Source organism: Strix uralensis, chromosome 4, assembly GCF_047716275.1.
Source record: "Strix uralensis isolate ZFMK-TIS-50842 chromosome 4, bStrUra1, whole genome shotgun sequence".
In the NCBI taxonomy this organism is placed as follows: domain Eukaryota; kingdom Metazoa; phylum Chordata; class Aves; order Strigiformes; family Strigidae; genus Strix; species Strix uralensis.
The window spans coordinates 82769550-82793974 of NC_133975.1; the positions used below are offsets into that span (position 1 = coordinate 82769550).

Sequence of the window (24425 nt, forward strand, 5' to 3'; positions counted from 1 at the left end):
AGGAAAGATTGATACCCTAGTGGAAAAATTGCAAGAGGATTCAGCAGAGCTAAAAACCCACAGTTCGTTAAAGACTAGTATAAAACCCCACAGAATGTATTAGGTACTAATTTTGACCATTTCTATTTAATTCTTTCTTTATTTTTATAAGTATTCTATGGAATTCTACAGCAGGCATCTAAAGTCCTATGACAGTCAAGACAGTGGTTATATACAAAGTAAAAAGGATTACTGTTTTCAGTAAATGCTCTCACAGAAAGGAGCTCTTGTTTGCCTTTCATCCCTCTGAGCAATAAAAATCTCCATTTCTCCAGAAGGAGAGAAAAAGAGAGAAAAAAGCACCACAAACAAATGAATTTTCTTTTTTTTTTTTTTTTAACAAAGAAGACATTACTACTTACATTAATGATGAATTAAAAATCACAAGAAAATGCCATAAGACCCTGTCGCTACTATTTGGTGTTGTGTCAGTACCTACAGACTCCAGCGTGCATCAGAACATCACTAGCACGTATGGTAAAAAACACTTGGAGGCAGTTAGAAAAGCAAGTGTCAGGCATGTTACTAAAATTCCAGGTTAATTTTCACTATACTTTTGACATTAGATACAACTAGTCAAAATTAGTACCTTACAAAAAAAAGGAACTGAATTAAAGTCTCACATTCGATTTATCCATTGTTGAAAAAATGCAGTAGAGAATCTCTCCTCTGAAAGTGCAGCTGTATCTGAGAGGTTGTCATAGTTACAACCTGATCTGGTCTTTAGATAGAAGTGTTATCTAAATGGTATCTATGAAATAGTATGCTCTTCTATTATGGACCTGATGTAAAATCTACTATGAGTACAGTGTGTCATTCACAATCACAATTTATGCACTATACTAATTAAGTGCATTATCTCAAAGCCTCCAAACAACTGATGGGCAAAACCCACTTAGTAAACCTTCGGCACTTATGCTGCGTAGAAAGATGAGTTAACGTTCACAAAGACAATTCATCAACCAACTGCAAATCCCTCTTGCAAATGCCCTTTACTATAGCACCTAAAAAAAACCCCTTGGATATCATCCACATAATTTGTGTGCTAGTACCACTGCCTATCATACACCAGTACTGTCTGACAGGTTTCTGGTAGTCTTCTGTCTAGCTGTCAGTGGCCATCTGTTGACTCATGTCTCTATATATACAGACATATAGGCACCCTCTGCAAAAGAGACTATCTTATTCTTTTCGTAGAACAGCTGGTATAATAGGATTCTGGCTCCACAACTAAGGCTTCTAAGCACAACACCATCAGAAATGAAGTATAATAATTAATAGGAATTAAAAGACAAGCATTTATAGTTGGCATTTCCTCTCTATTATTATTAGCAACTATTGTGTATTTATTTTATATAAAATTCATTTAACAATGCTTCACTAAATATAAAGATTGGATCACATACAAAAGTAGATTTTTAAGTTTAATTTTACTTTTAAAAAAAATAATAATAATTGGAGGGTTGTTTTTCTAGTCCAGTCCCCTCATTCCAAAAAGCACAGATCAGGGCAGGGTTAGACTGGCTCTTAGGAAGTATTTCTTTCCAGAAGGGGTTGTTGGGCGTTGGAATGGGCTGCCCCTGGAGGGGTTGAAGAGTCGGGTTGACCCAGCGCTGAGGGATCTGGTGGAGTTGGGAACGGTCAGTGTGAGGTTCATGGTTGGACTGGAGGAGCTTCAAGGGCTTTTCCAACCCAGATGATTCTGTGACATTTTGAAATGCAAGTGACTTAGCAGCAGGTGTCCCATTTTCAGTGGAACTTAAGTGATTTCCAAAATGCACAGTCAATATTCCTGAAAAATAATAAATTATGCTATCTTATGTTTTTAACCTGTTATCTTTCATGAATGTCGTTCACTCTATAGATAACAGAGTTTCAGGGTGCATGGGAAAACACTGTGAAGCATCATTTATTGGGTGCCTGTGCCAAAACTTAGGGTTTGTAAACCATGGAAGAGCCTTCGAGAGGCAAGTTGTGCTGGGGCCTGACAGGTTTCCCCCCTGTCCTGATGGGGAAAACGCATCTTCGGGCATAAGCTGGCAGGGCTGATCAAGAGAGCTTTGAACTAGAATCCAACAGGATTGTAGTAGGTAAGGCAGGGGATTGGCATGTCATCGCCTGTAGGTGGCCAATGCTAGTGGGAACATTGACACTGCTCCTGGGAGCACAGAGGGCTCAGGAGTGTTTCTGAAATCCTTGTACATGCAGTATGAGAAACAAACAGGATGAACTGGAAACGTTGGTCAGCTCCCAGAGCTACGATATTAGTGAGACTCGGTGGAATGAGTCACACAATTGGAGTGCTGGGATGGAGGGCTACAGGCTGGTTCAGGAGGGATAGGCTGGGCAGGCGAAGTGGAGGTGTCACGCTACACCTAAGGAAGAGGTTTGATTGTACAGCCCTTACAGTTAGGGCAATGTGGCTGAGAGCCTCTGGGTGAGGATTAGGGGGATGGAAAACAAAGGAGAAGTTGTAGTGGTGTCTGCTACCAATCACCAAGCACTGATTCTATAGACAATTAGGAGAAATTTCTGGATCTGTAACCCTTGTCCTTATGGGAGAATTCAACTGGGAATATCACACTGCTGTGACGAGCAGGTCTTGGGAATTCTTTAAGTTTGTAGGAGATAACTTCTTGTCACAGGTACTCAGTGAGCCAACTAGGAAAGATGCCCTCCTAGATTTGCTATGTGTGAATAGAGAAGGACTCATGGGGGATGTGATGGTAGGTGTCTGTCTTGGCCACAGTGATAATGAAATGGCTGAATTCAAAATTTTTGGTATAATGAGAACAAAGGACAGCAGAGTTGCTATGCTGGACTTCAAGAAAACAAACTTTAAGCTGTTCAGGGAGCTATTTAGCAGAGTACCCCGTGAATCTGCTTTTGAGGGCTTAGAAGTCCGTGATTGCTGGTCAGTAAGAACCACCCTTTAGAAGCACAGGAGCAGGCAATCCCACTGTGTTATAAGTCAAGTGAGCAGGGCAGAAGACCAGCTTGGCTGAACAGGGAACTCCTCATTCAAGAAGAAAAAGAAATTGTATGATCTCTGGAAGCGATGTCAGGTTTTGCAGGAAGATTACAGAGCTGTGGTTCGTATATGCAGGAAGAAGACACGAAAAGCCAAAGCTTAATTAGAGTTGAAACTGGCCAGTGTTGTTTCATATAACAAGGGTATTTTTAAGTATGTTAATAGCAAGAGGAGGTCTAAATAAAACAGTGGACCGATACTTGTTGAAGATGGTCATCTGACTAATAGGGATGAAGAAAAAACTGAGGCATTCAATGTGTTTTTTGCCTCAGTCTTTAATAATACTGATAGACCTTGGGCTGCCCAGTCCCCCTGAGTCACAGGATGATGAGTGCAGGAACACTTGACTTTCCGTTTGTGGATGCTGAAATTGTAAGGGACCAGCTGTATCAGCTGAGTGTTCAGAAGTCCCTGGGGCCTGATGAGATTCACCCCAGTGTACTGAAGGAGCTAGCAGATGGTATGGCAGCTAGTGGATGTTATGATTGTTATTCCAAAGGTCTTGGGAGGTTCCTGTTGACTGAAAGAATTTTACTCCAGTTTACAAAAAGGGTGTGAGGGAAGACCCAGGGAACTGCAGACCTGTTAGTCTAACCTCAGTTCCTGGAAAAAAATATGGAGAAGGTTATACTGAGTACTACTGAAAGGCATTTAAAGAATAATGCAATAATCAGGCACAGTCAGCATGGGTTCACAAAGGGAAAGTCCTGTTTAACTAATTTGATACCATTCTATGATAAGGTCACCCGCCCAGTAGATGAAGGGAAGGCAGTTGATGTAGTTTTTCTGGATTTTAGTAAGGCTTTTGATACTGTCCCTCACAGAATCCATCTGGACCAGTTTTGTAATTGTGGGATGAGCAGGTTCACGGTGCATTGAGTGAAGAACTGGCTGAAGGGCAGAGCTCAAAGGGTGGTAGTGAATGGGGCTACATCTGGCTGGCGACCCGTCACCAGTGGTGTTCCTCAGGGTTCAGTTCTAGGGCCAGTCCTGTTCCATGTATTTATCAATGATGGGGATGCAGGAATTGAATGCACCATTAGCAAGTTTGCTGATGATACCAAACTGGGAGGTGCTGTTGATTCTCTTGAGGGACAAGAAGCCTTGCAGAGGGTTCGAGATAGATTGGAGCATTGGGCTATGATTCATGGGATGAAACTTGGCAAGTCAAAATGCTGGATTCTGCACTTAGAATGGAGTAATGGCGGGCACAAGTATAAGTTGGAGGACGAGTGGCTGGAGAGCAGCCCTGCAGAAAGGGATCTGGGGGTGCTGGTCGGCAGCAGGGTCATTAGCAGTCAGCAGTGTGTGCCCCAGCAGCCAGGAGGGCAAACCACATCCTGGGGGACATCAAACACAGCAGAACCAGCCGGGCAAGAGAGGGGATTATCCCGCTGTATTCAGTGTTGGTGCGGCCTCACGTTGAGCACTGTGTGCAGTTCTGGGTCCCACCATTTAAGAAGGATGTGAAGGTACCTGAATGTGTCTAGAGGAGGTCAACAAAGCTGGTGAAAGGGCTGGAAGGAATGTCCTGTGAGGAGCAGCTGAGGACTTTGGTCTTGCCTAGTTTGGAGAAAAGGAAGCTGAGGGGTGACCTCATGGCTCTCTACAGCTTCCTGAGGAGGGGAAGTGAAGAGGGAGGTGCTGAGCTCTTCACCCTGGTATCCAGGGATAGGATGCGTGGGAATGGTTCAAAGCTGCATCAGGGGAGGCTTAGACTGGACATTAGGAAGCATTTCTTTACCAAGAGGGTGGTCAGACACTGGGACAGGCTTCTGAGAGAGGTGGTTGATGCCCCAAGCCTGTCAGTGTTCAAGAGGCGTTTGGACAATGCCCTTAACAATACGTTTTAACTTTTGGTCAGCCCTGAAGTGGTCAGGCAGTTGGACTAGATGATTGTTGTAGGTCCCTTCCAACTGCAATATTGTTTTCTATTCTATTCTATTCAGTTTTGCTTGCAAAATGAAATGGACAGTTGCAACTCAGCTGGTTATACTGCCTCCTTACAGTTTTTGTAACAGGTCTGCAGTGTTTAAAGCAGCAGGGACATGATTACACACTGACGTGGTAATGCTTGTCAGGAACCAGAGTTTGTTGGTAGAAACTGTTCAAAAAGAACAAAAATCAAGATCCTGGAGTCTACATGTTAACACTGATGAGAAGCATTATCTTAAACCTGCACATGCAACAGGAACTTTTTTTGAGCAGTAATTGTAGCATATTCAGCTCAGATTTAGCCATATAAGCACTGTACTTGGCTAGTATCTCTAGGACCTGCCACCTCAGTCTTTATTGTTTATTTTATAAACCTTGCATGCTTGTACATCACTTTCTCAAACAAGTATTAAAAATAACAATTGTCATTTGCTGCTATAAACCAGAAGGGCATATTAGACATTGTATTACATGCCACGTGCCAGTGTTATTCTCAGTAATGGACAGAAATAATCCAGATACAGTACGAAGAAACAATTCTCTTGAGAAAAAGCAATAATGGCTGCAGAAAGTTATAGACTGTAAGATCCATTCACCCACGTTTCAGCACAGGAGGCCCCAGTTTCAGTCTCAGTACCTAACCCTTTTGGCCCATTTGGATGCCTCAGCAAAAGTATCTATGCATCTATGATCTGCTAAGACTGGAATGAGATGTTTCCATTCATAATTATCTTTCTTTTCATTTAAATAAAACCAGCAGATGAGGATCAAATAATAGAAACTGTTTCTGTGACTTTTATAGACATTTGCTGAATTTGCTCAGTATTTGTGTACAAGTTGGAGATTCCTCATAATATTTAAGAAGCTGACATAACTCTCAAACTGATGAAGAGAGCAGAAGGTGGTTCTAAAAAATACACTGAGAAAGTGACAGTCAAATCATCTGTTATGTTTGCAGTAGAAGCAAAGTGTGACACAAAACTTGCAGAGGAAGAGCAGTAACACGGCACAGGTCTGTAAAGGTACCCTGACTACCCCATGGGAAATCAGGCACAGGAATATTTCAGAGTCTGGAATATCGAAGGGTTCATTTGAAAAGTTTCTAGCTACTCACCACGCTACCTCAGAAGAAGCAAGCACAAGGGAGTCCGTAGCATAGGCTAATAGCCCCCAACTGCATGCCTTGAAGAATGCTTTGCCCACAGTATACTGAAAGCTGTGAAAAATCATTTAAGCAGCAGGCAGGAGGGATACTATAGCAGTAGAACTGCTGAGGCAGAAGCGGGGGGATCTCTCAAAAACTGTTTAGATGCCACATACGATTTCCTGCCATCCAAGGAGGTCTGTTGTGTGAGGGCATTTCTTGAAGATCTGTGGGGTTTCCTTAAGACCCTCCATTACAAGGTGATACATCCTTTAGTTTTTGGAATAAAGAGTCATGTTCCTCTGCTGTTCTCATATCCCTTTGCTGGAATAATACATAGCTCTGTGTGTTTTGCTATGCCTAGTTCTGAAGTGTAGGCATATCTTTGCAACTGCTCTTTGCTTTCATCTCATCACATTTTCTATGAAATTATGCTATGGCACAGGACTTTATCCAGTAAAATAAACAGCAGTACTGAACAGTTTCCTTACTCACCGTTCTATGCACTCCTTTACAACAGCAAAATTGCCATCACCAATCACCTTCCCCACTTTATACTTCTCAAGAATGGTAGATGACCCTGAGCACTTGTTTCCATTCACACCTGCAAAAAAGCAAGGTCAATAATGCAAGCTGAAGAGAAGCGTCAGCAGGTTGGAATATATCCCCAAGGGGTTCCACAGATACAGCACAGTCACAAATGAAAAACAAAACTTAAGTAAGCTGTTTTCTTCACAGCTCATTCCCTTGTTTTTATCTCAAACATAAGAAAGAACAAGATAAGACTAATCAGAGTTGTTTGACCTTTTAACACACAAATCAAAGATTACTATGTTTTTGTGCGGACATATTCTAAAAGTAATGAATGCAGTTAGGAGTCCTTAGTCTAAATATTTTCTGAACTCAAAATACTTTTTTTTGAACTATCTTTTTGCATACTGAAAGCAAAAGTGCAGTAAGATCCATTTATGATGCATGTAAAAGAATCAAAAGTTTTACCTGCTGAATCCCTTCAAGTTCCCTTAGTTGCTGCTGAAACATCCAAACTGTAAATAAGTTTGATAGCTGCTTATTTCAGTATTTTTAAATTTAAAAATTGATTCTAAAATGAAATTTTAAAATAATAAAAAAAATCCCATTGCTTTAAAGAGATAAGGAATGAAAGATTAAGTTTAGCTAAGGTCAGTTGATGGGCTAGTGGTTCTATCTGAAGCACAGTGTGCTGTTTTGAGGAGGGCTCCACTTTCAATCTAGCCACAAAACACTTTTCTGGTGATACTCTGCAGGTCATGTTCAAAATCACTCAAATTTCTAATAGTGACTATTGAAGAGCAGGGTCCACTAATAAGCTACCACTTGACAAAAAAAAAGTACTCAATTTATTTCCTAGCTTTACTGCTTTGATGTAGAAAATGCAGTAATAATTTTTTCAAGATAAAGCTGTCAGAACAAAAAATGATTTGGAGTCATCAGAAACCATCTAAAAGTGCAAAACCAACTGTCACCTACAACAAAATTTTTGCAAGTATTATTAGCAATTATTGGTGTCCTACCTTCGGGACTCTGGCAACGGAGTGATTCAGGTACACCATTCACATTGGAAGAAGACCCACCATGTGGAGGGATCTGTGGAAGCACATAACTTATTATTTCTGATGGTAAAGTAATCACAAGAAGGAGTCAGACAAAAAAACAGCCAAGTTAAAAAATACCACCCTAAAAACAGCTATACAGAGTCAGTTTATTTTTCTTCTCCCATCTTATTTTTATTCTTGCTTTCTCATGGTTCATCATCAATATCACACATCATTGACACTTGCACCAGTTTAAGATTCAGCCATGATATAGATAAGTACTTGAACAGGTTTCAGTAAACAGCAAAGAAAATTCCTTCCAGCTGCACCAAGCTCCATCTAAATGTTATAGCGCCAGTGTGTGTGGAGGCAATGTTCCCTGCTCACTCTACCCAACACGATGATTCCCATACACTCTGCATACATTCTCACATAAGCCAGAGAGAGCCATCTCCAGACAACTATCAGTGGCCAGGGCAGCAAGCATGTGCTCTCATGCTGTAGTCTCGACACATCTCTTCATAGCTGGCACTGTCTGAGGTTTCCCTAACTGAATTCTGTCAGATTAGCACTGAAGCATACTAGGAAGGTAATGCAGAAATGCTTGCATGGCCCTACTAGTTTTCATTTAAAGAGAATTTTGGCACAGGTGGCCAGGTACATCTACGATAGTCAGATTTCCTTGGTAATCTAGTGGTATATATTTTAGGTTATTATGGATGTGAAGATTTATGACACCCACAATTATTTCAAATTAGATGTCTGATATACACCCTGATGTAGATCCAGTTTTAGTAACTGTTACAGTGTAAAAACCAAATATCTAAATTATTTTGAAGGATGAAGAAAACTACTTTTGCCGCACTAACAACTTAATTGATACTCCCATCTGAATCTTCACAATTCTATTTAAAGTCATTCTGTCATACTGTCCAGGACATACACAACAATCAATTTTTATTTTAAAAAGGGGTGGAGGCTTAGGAATGAATGCCATGGATGTTCCATGCACCACTGTTTTATATAAGCTCTCCCATTACAGTTAAGTATAGGGATGCTCTATGAAACGAAAACATATTTTAGATCATTCCCCCTCCTCTATGTAACATTTCTTGCTGTTCTGTGGAGTTCCACATCTTGTTTTCTTCATGGGCTATTATAGTAGTTCTCCCACTCACCACATAAAGGATTAAAATGCTTCTCTGCCTTAAGCTCAGTGTCTGTTGAAATGGCTTTGCATGACACCAGGAATGCAAATGCAGCATTTTCCGTTTTAGCTGACATTGTCTGGTTACACTGCTGAATATTTTAAATCATTAACACTATTGTCAATGAAAGAACTGAACTGACAGATAGGGATATTGTCTAAAGGCTCATGAAATGCTAATGAATGCTTAAGTTTCTGGTGGCAGCTGAGCTGCCAAATCAGCTAAAGGTAGAGTAACTAGAAGCTGTACAACTTGATTTTGCAGAGCCTCTAAAACAATGATGTTTACTAGCATTTGGCACAGAAGTAGCATCAAACAACAACCAGTCAGCTACTGCTCTGCTCCTTGCTAATAACTTAAAACCAGGCAATGGTAGTGCTGCTGTCTTTCTGAGTTACCTGTTTATTTAACAAGGATCAGGAACAAGGACATTTGGGTTAAATGACATCTGTGCAAAATCACGAGTCAGTATCTCAACCAACCAGTCACATTTTCTTCAAGCATGAAGCAGAGAGAACAGAACAGAACACTGCAAAGTATTAGTCACCAGCCAAAAATATTAGTAATCTATTTTGGGTTTTCAGTGAGAGACAATACATGGGAATATCTAGCCCACATTTCCAACTTCCTTCATCCTTGTAATCAGGTCAGAGCATGACTGGGCACATTCATTCTTACCACAGTATCTACAAGAAGGAAAAAAACAGCAACAGGAAAAAGCACTAAAAGGAACAGGAAAAAGGAAAAAAAAATCTAATGCTGCTGTTGTGGCTAAGGTGCTAGATCAGACTCTGAAATGGCAGGTTTAACCTCAGCTCTGACACTAATTTGCCTCATGGCTCTAGACATGAGGCCGAACTCACTCTACAACAGAGATTGCCTGTAATTTGGGTGCTGTAGGCCTGCGTCTCAGTTCCTCAGCAGCAAAATCAGTCTAGTCTTTCCCTACTGTGCCAGAGCACAGTAGAAATAAACTCTTAAGATTTCTGCGAGGTGCCTGACTAGCCAGAAAAGATGGGGAGGAGGTAGGAATTGACAATAAGTGACATGGAATAAAGTGATTTTTATTATTAAAGTGATTTTCTAATCATTTAACTACTCAGTGACATGTAATATTTAGACTATCTTGTACTGTTGGTGTCCCAACAGCTGCAGGTATTTTGACGGTGAAGTAAAGATTTTGGATGTGCAAGTAGACTTGGCTTGTTCACGAGCCATTCCTGACGTAGCAAGAAGAGAAAAGGATGAATGTTGCTTTGACACTACGCTAGTGAATACAGATGGCATCTCCAGTCACACTGCAGATCAGGTTTTGCAACAATTCTTCCTCCTGTATTCGGGTCCACACAGCTTGCTCTCTTACAATACGGTTCCCCTTACACATGGTAAATTCAGAGTGCACAGGTCTTAAATCCACACTCTCACATACCCATGCAAGTCCTAGAAAACTCAGACCTGAGGCAGAATTTGATTCTTTGTTTTTAAAAGCTCACAGAGTAATTTAGAGCAGCAATGGCTACCCAGCCCTTTGAATAAACAATCACCTCAGAATGTGGATGCTACTGGCCAAGAACATCTTACACCGACAGTCACTCCTGTTGCATTTGAACATTATGCAATACAGAATACAACAATTATTGCTTTTACTTCCCTCAAATTGTCTCCTTGCAGGTAATTTGTGTTTCAACAGCACATCCAGAGCCAAAGGCACAATACAGCATAGTTGTTAAAGATACTGAGAATATCTTGCTGAACACACAGTTCTCAAAACTGGTTGCATATCAGTTTATAGACTAATTAAAGATGCTGTAAAAAGTTATAAAAGTTACTGAGCTGAAAAAAACCTGCCCAACTGTTTTCTTCACATGCTGAACAATTTTCTGTGAAATAACCATTTTTCCAGGTTCACAAAAATATCTAAACACATTTCTCTATATTTTATATTATTTTATACAGACCGACTGGGACTTAAGTCACCAGATTTAGCAACGTGACACGTGGTTTTGTGAGAAACACATTACATTAGTCATATCCATAGGCTTAACACACCTACTTTAGTACCCAACATGCTTTTGACACCTTGACATATCAACTAAGGAACTGATATTTAGGATTCTTCCTTTCACCCCTACTAATATCCAACGCATTAAAACCTGTATTTTATACCTTGCACTGTAGGATTTTTTTTTTTTTGCTATCTATCTGAAGTATCCAGTGTATAATGTGCCAGACAGCAGCATCCTGCCAGACACTGTATCAGGTGGTCTACTTTTAAGTTAATGATAAGAAATTGAAAGCACAAATAAAAAAGCCAAACCAAAACAAAAAAAAAACCAAACAAAAACCATAAAAGCCTTTAAACTATCACAGAGTCCAAGAGCATGAACTGAAACAGGTATACAAATATAAGGTGATGTGTAAGTAGCAGGGAGGGACTGGCCCAAGATTTCCTTAAAATCTGGATCAGAGCATAAGTCTGTGATTTGGGAATGAAAAAGCAGCACCTTGACAGTCATTTTCATCAAGCTATATTTACTGGTCCAGTAGCAAAGATTCCTAATAAATCTTTTGAGTCAAAATGTTACTGTATACCTGAAAAAATGTAAATGTAGTGCTTGTATTTAAAATAGAAATGTGCAGCAACATAAGAACGTAATCCCAGACAACTACACATCTAGTGGGATTTTATTTTTTGTCTTGTGAGTGTGTGAGGAGGGATCCACAGATATAAACCCATTTTCTCTTGAAGTAGAATGATACCTTAGCTGACAAAACTTTGCACTCAGGATTAGATTCATTGCTCGTGACACGAATGTTAGCAGAAACATTTGGGGCTTTTTTCCATATTGAAGGAAATACCTAACTTCTTGTCAGCTGCAGGGGATGGTGCCTTCTACAGCACCCATCTAAAGGTTTTTCCTGTGGGTGTCCTTCTTGCCATCAGGTTGCTAGGCATACAAAGGTCCTGTGTGTACATTGTTCAGTACCACACGTGCAAGCGCTTCTTTGACTTCAGTCAGACCTCCTATGGTTGCTCAACATCTTCACAGCATGTCTCAGATGCACTAAATGTGCTGCCCTTGTCCTCCAGCACATTCATAATGTGCTGAAGAGACTCTGAACTGTATGGTACACGTGTACAAACACATACGCACACCCACACCCTTGTGTCTGGAAAATTCCAGGCAGAAATACGGGACCCCTACATAACCATTTATTGTTACTAATTTGATCCTGTAACATCCTCAAAGTGCATCTGGCCAAACTTAAGAAAAAGTCTAATATTGTTAACCTTTTCTTGAGTTCTGATCTGGCATTGCTGTGGTAATCTTTCATCTGAAGGCTAAGAAGAGAATGGGAACTCTCATACCTTCAGAAAAACTCCTCCAAGGAAATTCTCAAAGAAGCTTTCTCTGTCTGTATGAAAACATTCAAATTGGTGATGAATCTAACTGTAGACTATGAATATTTCAGTGAAATTGTGAATTAACTGTTTGCAGAAGTATTCTCTGAACTCTGGGGACACTTTCATAGTGTCACTGTAATCCACCCTGAAAGACTGCAGTAAGAAAGGGCTAAAAGATATTCCAAACATAAATGAAATTTTAGTTATATAATCAGTATTTCCAGTGAGATGTTGGTAGTATTTATTATTATAATGCTTAATAGTAACAATCTATAAGACAGAAACTTTGTATTTTTCAAGTGATACTTAAACTAAACTACTAGTTACCCAACTATACTGAGAAGCTACTTGTAACAATACAATAGCCAAGTAGAACGTAGTGATTTTGTTACTATTAATTTGAGCGTACATGATATGGCACATATATAATGGCATGTATTTTGTTGCACTGCTCTAGAAACACTGAAGAACCACATAAAGATTTAACCTTTTCCTAAAGAGATTTTGAGTTGCATCACATTACGTAAAGCATTTAGCAAACGGCTGACAATGGTGAACAGACTTGACACCAAGTGCAACACCTCAGTTTCCCTACCAGCACAATTTAGCCAACTCTTTTTATCACTGTATGAACAAGAAAGATGCTGAATTGTAAATTCAACAAAAGCAGCAGTTAAAGAATTTCTCTGAGAACTGCTATTGCACCTGTGTCACTAGGTTGGATAATTGCACGTACATATTTTTAACATGTAACTGCTAAAAGAAGCACATGTGTACAAAACTGAAGAGATTAAAACCCTGACTGAAGATAGGCGCTAATCTTTCAAATCACTTAAGCACATGTTTAAGTGCATTAACATCCCTGTTGAAGTAAAAGGGACTACACAATAGCTTAAAGTTAAGCAAGTACTTAAGTTATTTGCTGGATCAGGTTTTAATGTCCTTTCACTTTGGTCATTTGGTCAATCAGTTGAAAAAGTAATATTGAGACAAATTCAAACACAATGCTATTTAGCATAACTGGGATTCTAAGAAAGGCCTCAATTTGTACAGCTTTATTTTATTTTATCTTCTTTGTTTTATTTTCATTTTAAAAGATGACAAGACTTTGTGGTACTTAATTTCAAGAGGGGACAATAAAACACATCCAAGTAAGCATAAGGAAGTTATGACACCACTTTCCAAAAACCTCATATTTAATCTAGCCTCTGGATGATTTTTATGGTATAAAGTGCACATAGTAACAGATGTACTGGAAGAGCTAAGAGTCAAAGTACCCATAATAGCATCGCATATCTGGGTATTAATAAACGCATACTTAGAACCAAAGAAAAAGGTTAAACCTTTCAATTGTCACCTGCCTACAGAACAGCAAAAGGACTCCTCTCAATCAGTTGTCCTGTGCTACCTAATGCACTATTACCATTTCTTAATCCATGCACTAGTTTTAATCTCTGTGGAAAAGTTAACAGAAATATAAGAAACTCACCACATTTATTCAAAACAAAAGTATTGTACAGAGTAGTATTTCACTTCATGCCCGTACTTGTTAACTTTTATATCTAAATCTTTACCTTTAAACAAATCCTCTGCAAAGTGAAGTGCTTAGTTACAGGCTAAAATTGTGACATTAAAAATAAACAATTTTAATAAGAATACATAGTAGCATGCAATTGGGTGCATGATATCTATATTTGCCATTTACTGGAATATAGTCATTTATCTGGGGTTATGGGGAAATTCTGTACTGTTTACTATCATTAAGCCATAGCATAAATTCCTTACTTCAATATAATTTCAGGTGCCAGTACAATTTTTTTAAAACAATTCTGCAAGATTGGGATGTTGGACGGCAAACTGGCTTACTGTGTATACTGAACAATTAATAGCACAAGGGGACTCCGGATGGAAGAGCTGAAAAGGACAGAAGGAAAGCCCTTTTCTTTAAAGAGAAGCTGTTCACGAGGAGTGTTTCCTGCAAGGAGTTTTCTCCACTTCTGCTTATAAATTGTTGTGAAGCAGAAGGAATCCCCAGGGACTAAAGAGACCTCACTTTAAAGGAAAAGTGGTATTCGGAGAATATGATGTAAGACTCGACGTCTGAGACTGAGAAAAAATTGCTGTTGCAATCAGTATCTTTTGCAAGTTTACTGCCTTGATGACTGCCATTATCACTTAAGCTCTGTGTTGGTCATCAAACTTCAAAAAGCTTAGCCAGGTTCTAATCTGTAGTCAAATATTTTATTTTGCTCTGGCTTTCCAAACAACACAGTTTTTACAGTACAGTCCATGTGCAGCTGCTCCAATGGTCTGCTCTTTACAGGAAAAAGAAACATCAACCCTGATTTGTTCCCTTTTCCTGCTGCTCCAAGCGCATATAAAACCATTATTAAGTGCTACTGTTTCACGCTCTACAAAAATAAACATATATGATTTCTGCACAACAAATCAGCCCTGCTTTTCCAAAGACAGAAAACTCAGAAATGTACTTTATTCTTTCATTGTCTGCCACGGTATTTATATCTACATTTTATTCAGATGTAGTCACACCACCTTTTTTATACAAGCACAGGAAGACAGACTACTTGTCTGCACAGCGACGCAGTTTTAGCAACAAGGAATTATTTAACAATAGGGAAAAGCAGTAACCTTAAAATAATAGAATAGGTCCCTGCTTTCCTTCTGTTTTCCTCAGCAGAGTGGCCAAGATCAATCCTACAAAAAATAATAATGGGTTTCTTAAAAGAATCTGGTTTTGCATAAAACCATGCCTCTCAGTTACTGGTTTTATGTTGATACTTCACCAAAACAGTCATTACTATTAGAACATAATCAAGACACAAGGGTGACTGCACAGTGCCCTTGATCCTTTTGGAATTTATCCTGAGATTCAGCAGACAACTTCCCCTATCTTTAGTCTCAGGAGCACAGCTGGGATCCTCCTACTGAACAGATGTGTCCTAATGGAATAAAGCAAAAGGTACTCGCTACTTCAGTAACATGTCAGGTCTGAGATGATTAATTTGGTTTTGCTGTTTTCTCTGGTCATATAAGGATGAATTATTTGACATGAAAACCCATTAGTATCCAGCATCAATTAAATTCCAAAATGAAAAAGTACAACAGCCTACTTCAGTGAAATGGAGAGTGAAGGGGAAAGAGAACATGTCCACTTTACTGAAAATTGCTTGTTACTATCAGAATTATCTCTACCTTAATGGAGCTTTAACTGGCTAAAAGCAGACGAGACAGTGTGCAGAAAAACGAACCAAATTATCTAGTTTCTAAACTTGTAATTTCATTAAAAACAGACAAAAGAGCATTCGTTAAATATAGCAGAGACAAGCTGAGAGCCTCGAGTCCAATGATACTGGTATCCTCAACGTAAATTCTACAGCAGAGCTGTCCAGACAATTTTAAGACACACAGTTCTAATTTTCAATGTCAGAACTACTACTCTGCTCTTGAAAATGCTTTATAGGGAAAAGGCCAATCTGTGTTGCTTTGGACAAAGAGAAGCTATGGGATGGTACAGCTCAACAACGTAAAGGCAGAGATCAACGCTAAATTGCCTCAGTGAACCAAACAACTGAAAATATACTAGAATTAAACACATAAATCAAAATCTTTTCTCAGAATTATCACAGAAGCCTGGCAGAAACCAGTGCCATACCCCTTGCAAACCAGACAAAGGCTTGGTAACAATTAGCATGTCAAAACCCAAATCTAAATACTATTCAAATCACGTCCTTTAGCCAGTCTCTTAATTCAGAAAACAGTTTTCCACAGAATTATGCAGCCTCTTCACAACTGTTGTGTTCACTAATGGGAGCTATTACTTGATCAGAATAATCAGTGCGAACCATCTAGTGTGCTTTCAGAAAGGCTGCAATTGATGATTTCATAAAAAAATTCTCCTTGAAAGGACAGCTGCACAAATGCAGCAGTAAGATGCTCAACTGTGCTCCAGACTGTTTCTTTTATTTTACCGAGTGAAAGGCATAGAGCAGCCTCTAAGAACTGTAAATGCTACCAATTTTTAAGTGGGAGAGGAAGAGAATTCTCTTGGTGCAACACAGAGAAAAATCTGCCAGACATCAGGCTGCTCCCAAAGGAACACCTCACATGCTTTCAGGCAGGAGACTCTTATTAAGGGGTAAAACTACGTGCCATGGATGAAGAAGGGTGCTTCAGAGGAAATTTTGGGCAATGCTACAAGACTGTAAGGTATCAAAGGAGAACACTACATTTATATAGGCTGAGGCAATATAAATTACTTGCAGGGTTTTCTGCAGTCCATGAAACAATGGAAAATTTGGAGGACAAATTGGCATATTCAAGCCACCATCACCGTCCACCTTTCCTAAACTGAAAATTCTATTCTGCCAACCAAAGAGAAAACACAAAAATCTTACTTCAGATCTCTTCTCTACTTCAGCTAAAAAAATCATACTAGCAAGGATGCCCTATAGAATTATAACTCCTTTTCTTTTTGTTTTTTTTTTTCTTCTTCAGCATCACTGTAATACATCATTCAACAAAAAATGGAATTTAGGGGTTTTCATGGTTCTTGAACTTACCTTGAGTCCACGAAAGCTGCCTGGGCTTGTTGGTGAAGAACTGGAGGACTTTGTAGATTTTGGGGTGGATAATTGACTGCTTGGGGTTCCATTAACTGGCCAAAGCAATAAAAGCAAAAAAAATGGAAAAAAAAAAATGAATAGAAGTCAAAAACCCTAGCTTGCTTTTAAACATAACATACCTCTCTGACAAGTTATTACTCAAGTCTGCATACAAAACAGACTCCTCAGCATTTAGGAATAAATTATACGCTTGTATGCCACAGAACTGTGTCCTCAAAACTCACGTGGCTGGATATGGGATCAAGAAAACACACAAATATTGGATTGTCATTCTCAAGATTAAAAAGGCAAATTCTGTCCTTTGCCAGTGCAAGAGCTTTGGACAAATAATAGCCACAGCCTTTTAAAATTATATCATTTATTGTGATATCACACAATAAAATATGGAGAAAGAAAGTTTTCATAAAGAAAATGTTTTCATAAAGAAAAGTTTTCATTTGGCCCTCCATCTCTCCCTTTCAGATCAACACGTTGCTTTCTAGGTAGAATGTTTCACAGAACACAAGTTGTTTTGTTTGCTCTTTCCACGAAAAACAAACAAACAAGAAGTATGAACTGTTTGGATGATAAATAACTTAAGCAGTAGTTCAGAAAAATATTGATTTAGGGGGAAAAAAAAACCCGACAAGGTAAAAGCTAGCAGGTTATTTCTGAATTTCCAAGAAGTTCAAGTGTCTGTGAAAACACAATATCCTCCCTCTTGGCTTTAAGAGTTCATTCATTTTAAGTCTGGTTTTCCAGAGAGGCCTGATACAACGTATGTTATATCTCTGGTGACTTGAATATAACTTAGGTCAGTCCTTGTTTTTTTTCTGGAAAAAACCCAAACTGATGAATTTCACTATGCAGACAGAATAGCACACTGTTCATCATACACAAATATAATGCACCTTATATGATGCGACATTATTTCCTCTCTAGCTGGACCTCATTTTTCCCGGGAAAGGAAAATCCTAGGCAGAAATTTAAGAGCTAAAAAGGTTTCATAGGTGATTCATGGTGAAGAATTGTTTTTTTTTCAGAAAGAAAAAAGCAACCCTGGCAAATAGAAACTTAGCTTCAAAGTAAGTAACAGTTACACCTGCACATATCCTTTGCATATTCAGGGTCTGTCACAGGTTATACATCACTTTTTAAACAGCACTATTGGATTTATTTCACAAGTGTCTACTAACCTAGTGCCCTAACATTCTCTGAGTGCTGAAGATGCCTTCCAAGCACTACTTTTACAGCCTGCGCAGTCCATCTGCCAGTAGGCCAGGCCGACTGCACTGCGACTTCCACAAATCTGTTTTTCACAAAAAATCTCTTTCTCTGATGTGTGATATAACTAATTAGCGTTTAGTTACAGAATAAATCTACCTTGAGGTCTGGTAACTTGGATTTACTTTCCCAGATCTGTTACAGGACTAAGAGCTCAGTCTCTTCTACTAGAAGTATTCAGAATGTTTAGGAGATTTTTGTCTTGACTTTAACAAGGGTTGCCTGTAAGAACAATAGGCGAATTATTTAAGTTTTTTTTTTTAAGAAGCTAAAAGTATTTAGGAGCATATGTCCCTCCTGCAAACTTCACCACTTTGTTTCAGATAACCTTGAAACCTGCTGTATCAACGCATCCTTGTTTTATAAAGAATTTGCAAATATGGCAACGAAAATGGCTAGTGATTGCTATCTTACTGTTTTCTGCTTCTCACACACACAGTTTGCTCAAACCATTAGAAAAAATACTGAGCTCTAGAGTTCATGACCAAAAATGAGATACTTCAGTAGAAGAATTTGCTTCCAAATGACCAACTATTACTACAGAAGAAAAAAAATTTTTATTTGGTCATGAATTCTTTTTCTACAGCTCACAGAAAGGTCACTATTTCCTGAACATAACCATTTAGGACTATGCTGTAAGAGATCCTTATCTCTCTCCAAGTCACTATCATCCTTTTAAGCACTGACAGAACCACTAAACTGTACCTGCGAAATTGGTTGGTTAAGATAATCTTCTTCCTTCTCATAACTGTCTAAGGAAGAACATCGCAGCTTACGCTGGCAGTATTCTAGCTCTTTCCTAATATCTTAGATATGTGTGGTGGACAGGGGTGGTGTTCTGAGCCTGGGGTACAACTAGATGATGACCAAAGGTCCCTTCCAACTTTTGTCCTTCTATGATTCTACAACACATGGTATGTTCTGCCGAGGATCCTATTTAAAAGGAGCTGTCTATAGATCCAGATTTGCCAATGTCTTCTGAGATCCACTGCAGGTGAGGTGGTACACAACTGCAACAACAGGCAAAGCTGGAACTGGCCCTGTGTAGATGTAAAAATCTTGCATCTAGAGGGAGTCAGCCAACTGCTTGTGCTGGTTTTGGCTGGAGTGGAGTTAATTTTCTTCACAGTAGCTAGGATGGGGCTAAGTTTTGGATTTGTGCTGGAAACACAGGGATGTTTTAGTTACTGCTGAGCAGTGCTTACATAGAGTCAAGGCTTCTTCTGCTCCTCACACCGCCCTGCCAACGTGTAGGCTGGGGTACCCAAGAAGCTGGGAGGAGAGAGAGCTGGGACAGCTGAGCCCAACTGACCCAAGAGATATCCCAGACCATACGACGTCATGCTCAGCAATAAAACTAGAGGGAAGGCTGGGGAGGGCACCACTGCTCAGGGACAATGCTCAGTTGGTTTGTGGTGAGCAACTGTTTTCCTTTGTATAAATTGTCTTGGGTTTTATTTCTCTCTTTCTGTTATTTTCCTTTTCATTACAATTAATTCTTATTATTATCTTATCTAAATTATTAAACTGTTCTTATCTCAACTCACAAGTTTTCTTACTTTTACCCTTCCAATTCTCCTCCCCCATACCACTGCTGGGGGGGAGTGAGTGAGCGGCTGTGTGGTGCTTAGTTGCTGGCTGAGGTTAAACCACAGCAGTCTGGTTTGGTGCCCAACATGGGGCACAGAGTTTGAGATAATAACAGATTGACCAGAGCACATTAGAAGGGATTTAAATCTGTTAACAGTTGCAGGTCATGATATCGATTCATCTGTCCTTGATATTAGTTTGATCAGCACCATGCTCTTTTTTTTTGCTGTACGCATTAAAGATTGGTGTTGACTTTTGCAGTTTGTTGTGGTCTGTAGTGATTAGTGATGTTTTGCCTGGGAAACTTGTTATTAAAACACTGATCTCGAGCTTAATCTGGTATTTGGGCTCTGTACTGAAGCCATTACTGTACTTCGGGTACCATCTCATGGTGACATATAACAATTATAGTCCTTCCTCTGAGAGGTTTTTTTATGAAGGAAATACAGAATGGCACCTTCGCTACCTTCTTCTGTGAGATCTTCTCCCTTGTTACAATAACATCTCAGTATCTTGAACATCCTTGGGTGGTTAAAATACTTCTATTGGTATTTCTTAGGAATATTGCTTTGGTTTTGTCTAAGGTTAACAAGCAATTTAGGAATATGACTCAGACTCTACAAGACTATGGTCATGGGTGGCATGGCATGTGGGAGAATATGGGTATGTATCTAGAGAACTTCTCACCTCCAATGGTCTGGAACATTCCTCCCAAACAACTACAGGATCCTGATCAAGTGAAAGAATGTTTAAAAAAAAAAAAATAGAAAAATGCCATGGCTATTCCAAAGAGGCATAACTTACCGTACTGTGCTGGGCCCTGGCCAGCATCTACCCAACACTGATTGATATTATGCAGCACCCTCAGGAAGAAGAGAGAGAAAACAAACCAACAGACACTATGGCAAAACCAGACACTATATCAGTTGCCCCTGGAACTAAAAAGAAATGATGGAAGCAGAAGTCAGCTCATTTAGTAAGTGATGAAGAAGCTTCTCCTAAGAGGAAGCAGGCGAAAGAATGAGAAGAGGCAGCCTGTTCTGCAGCAGAGCAGTCACAAGAACAGGAGGAGGAAGAGACTGAAAGCATAAATGAGACAGAAACCACCTGATCCCTATCCCCAAGTGAGCGCAAGATATGCAAAAATATTTTAGTTGTCAACCAGGTGAGCTAATTCTCAGCTGGTTACTCCGATGCTGGAATACTGGGGCCAGTAGTCAGGAATTAGGGGGTAAGGAAGCCCGGCAACTAGGATGCCTTGCTTAGGATAAGGACATTGACAAAGGGATTGGAATAAAGGCCAGAGTCCTCAGTCTTTGGCGGTGACTCCCACCAAGTGTGAAGGACAGGTACCCCTTTAAGTAAGAACTTGCAAACTCCCAGAGCAAATGGGCCAACATTGAGGGAGGTATCCAGTATCTGAGGGAATTAGTCATGTTGGAGGTGATCTGTAATAACCTAGATGACACCCAGTCATCCAAAGACCTGGATGAAATCTGGTGCACATGGTCCATGTGGCGAAAGTTTGTATGAAATGTACTGATGTCATACACCCACACCCTGGCAATAACGGGCTGGACAGACATGGAGGCACCAACTATGGATGAACTGACCAGACAGCTCCAAGAATACAAAGATAATCTCGGTTCCTTCATGTGGACCTGTTTCTCAGCTGTGGACAGACTGACCCAAAAAATGTCCAAGCAAGCTGAGAAGCATAGGTCTTCCTCACACACTCCAACCAAGGCCTCAACTATTAAGAGTCAGCTTTTTTCTCTTTGAGGGAAAGGGTACCGGTGGTGCACACCACGTGCAACCCTGTGGTTCTTCCTGCACGACCATGAGGGAGTACATAAGGAAGTGGGATGATGAACCTACCTGGAGACTAAAAGCTCAGGTACAAGAACTGCAAGGAAAAACAATGGCCAAAAAGCATCCGTCCAGGAAAATTACCGCTTCAGTGTCTGTGAGGCAGATCATACTTTTGACCCTGATGAAGTGACTTTTGTACAAAAATCAAGTAATGAAGACTCCAACCAGGAATAGAGGGGTCCTGCCTTCAGCCAGGCAGAGGAGAGGGACAACCAGGATTACTGGACTCTGTGGATTTGATGGCCTGGCACATCAGCCCCACAGGAGTATAAAGCTCTAGTGGACACCGGTGCACGGTCTACTCTAATCCCATTAGATTACAAAGAGGCAGAATCCATCTGTATTTCTGGAGTGATGGGAGGATCTCAAGAACTGTCTGGGAACCTAACTGGGAATGAGTGGCAAAAGCATCCTATTGTGACTGGTCCAGAGGCTCTATGTATCCTTGACATAGACTACCTCAGGAGAGGGTACTTCAAAAGACCCGAAAGGGTCTTTGGTATAGCTGCCTTGAGTACAGAGCAGATTAAAAGAGCTCTAGCTTGCCTGGTCTCTCAGAGGATTTGTCTGTGATGGGGTTGCTGTGGGTTAAAGAACAGCAGGTGCCAACTGCCACCATGACAGTGCACTGGTGACAATATTGGACCAATCAAGACTCCCATCCATAAGTTGATCCAGCGACTGGAGAGTCAAGCAGTGATCAGTAAGACTCATTCACCCCTTCATAGTCCCATATGGCCAGTACAAAAATCTAACAGAGAGTGGAGGCTAACAGTGGACTATAGAGGCCTGAACGAAGTCACACCACTGCTGAGTGCTGCCATACCAGACATGCTAGACCTCCAATACAAACTGGAGTCAAAGGCCACCAAATGGTAGGTGACAACTGATATTGCTAATGCATTTTTCTCAATCCCTCTGGCAGCAGAGCGCAGGCCACAGGTTGCTTTCACATGGAGGGATATCCAGTGCACCTGGAATCAACTGCCCCACGGGTGGAAACAGCCCTACCATTTGTCATAGACTGATCCAGACTGCACTGGAACAAGGTGAAGCTCCCAAACACCTGCAGTATATTGATGAGATCATTACATGGGGCAACACAGCAGAGGAAGTGTTTGAGAAGAGGAGAAGAATAATCCAGATTCTTTTAAAAGCTGGTTTTGCTATAAAACTAAGTAAGGTCAAAAGATCTGCACAAGAAACAGTTTTTAGGAATAAAATGGCAAGATGGGCATCATCATATCCTAATGGATGTGATCAATACAATAACAGCTATGTCTCCACCAACTAACAAAAAAGAAACACAAGCCTTCTTAGGTGTCACGGATTTTTGAAGAATGCATATTCCAAGTTATGATCTGATCATAAGACCTCTCTATCAACTGACCTGGAAAAAGAACAACTTTGAACGGGGCCCTGAGCAGCAGGAAGCCTTTGAACAAATTAAATAGGAGATAGTTCATGTAGTAGCACTTGGACCAGTCCAGGCAGGACAAGATATGAAAAATGTGCTTTACACCTCAGCCAGGGATAACGGCCCCACCTGGAGCTTTTGGCAGAAAGCACCTGGGGAGACTTGAGGTTGACTCCAACTGAAAAAGAAATATTAGCAGCATATGAAGGAATTTGAGCCGCTTCAGGAGTATTTGGTACTGAAGCACAGCTCCTTTTGGTACCTCAATGGCCTGTGTTCAGCTGGATGTTCAAAGGAAGGGTCCCCTCCACACACCATGCAACTGATGCTACATGGAGTAAGTAGGTTGCACTGATAACAACGCAACGTGCTCAAATGGGAAATTCTGATGGCCCAGTAATACTGGCAGTGATCATGGACTGGGCAGAGGGCCGAAACTTGGGAGTGTTGCCAGAGGAGGTGACTCATGCTGAAGAGGCCTTTCTGAATAATAAATTACCAGAAAATGAAAAGCAATATGCCCTTTTTACAGATGGATCCTGTCATGTTGTGGGAAAACACCAAAGGTGGAAAGCTGCTGCGTGGAGTCCTACACGACAAGTCACAGAAACTGCTGAAGGAGAAGGTGAACTGAGTCAGTTTGCAGAGGCGAAAGCCATCCAGCTGGCTTTAGATATTGCTGAAGGAGAACTTTATACTGACTCATGGATGGTGACAAATGCTCTGTGGGGGTGGCTACAGCAATAGAAGCAGACCAACTGGCAGTGCAGAGGCAAACTCATCTGGGCTGATGAATTATGGCAAGATACTGCTGCTTGGGTAGAGAATCTGGTTGTAAAAGTACGTCACGTAGATGCTCGCATACCCAAGAGTTGTGCCACTGAAGAACACTGAAGCAATGAGCAGGTAAACCAGGCTGCTAGAATGGAAGTGGCTCAGGTGGATCTGGACTGGGATCATAAGGGTGAGCTATTTATAGCTCAACGGGCCCATGAGACATCAGGACACTTTAGAAGGGATGCAACGTACAAATGGATTTGTGATCAAGGGGTGGACTTGACTACTGATGCCACTGCAGAAGTTGTCCATAAATGTCAAACGTGCACCGTAATCAAACAAGCCAAGCAGCTAAAGCCTTTTTGCTATAGATGACGATGGCTGAAATATCAATAAGGGGAAGCCTGGCAGATTGATTACATCACACTACCACAAACCTGCCATGGCAAGCACCATGTGCCTACAACGGTGGAAGCAACTACTGGATGGTGGGCAACATACCCTGTGACCCTCGTCACTGCCCGGA

At 40.4% G+C, this 24425-nt stretch overlaps 1 protein-coding gene across 9 annotated transcripts in view; it reads right to left on the bottom strand.

The window, feature by feature from the left end:
* The window catches only part of DCLK2 (doublecortin like kinase 2), a 99200-nt gene that overhangs the window by 21310 nt on the left and 53465 nt on the right, over positions 1-24425 (bottom strand). For all 9 annotated transcript variants that reach the window (XR_012628820.1, XR_012628821.1, XM_074867484.1 and 6 more), the window contains 3 exons: positions 16918-17012; positions 7703-7775; positions 6645-6753 (listed from right to left, as the gene is read on the bottom strand). Coding sequence is in view for 7 of the 9 variants with exons in the window: in XM_074867484.1 (XP_074723585.1) it covers positions 6645-6753; positions 7703-7775; positions 16918-17012 (277 nt within the window). In the remaining 2 variants the exon portion in view is untranslated. The remainder of the gene's footprint in view (positions 1-6644; positions 6754-7702; positions 7776-16917; positions 17013-24425) is intronic.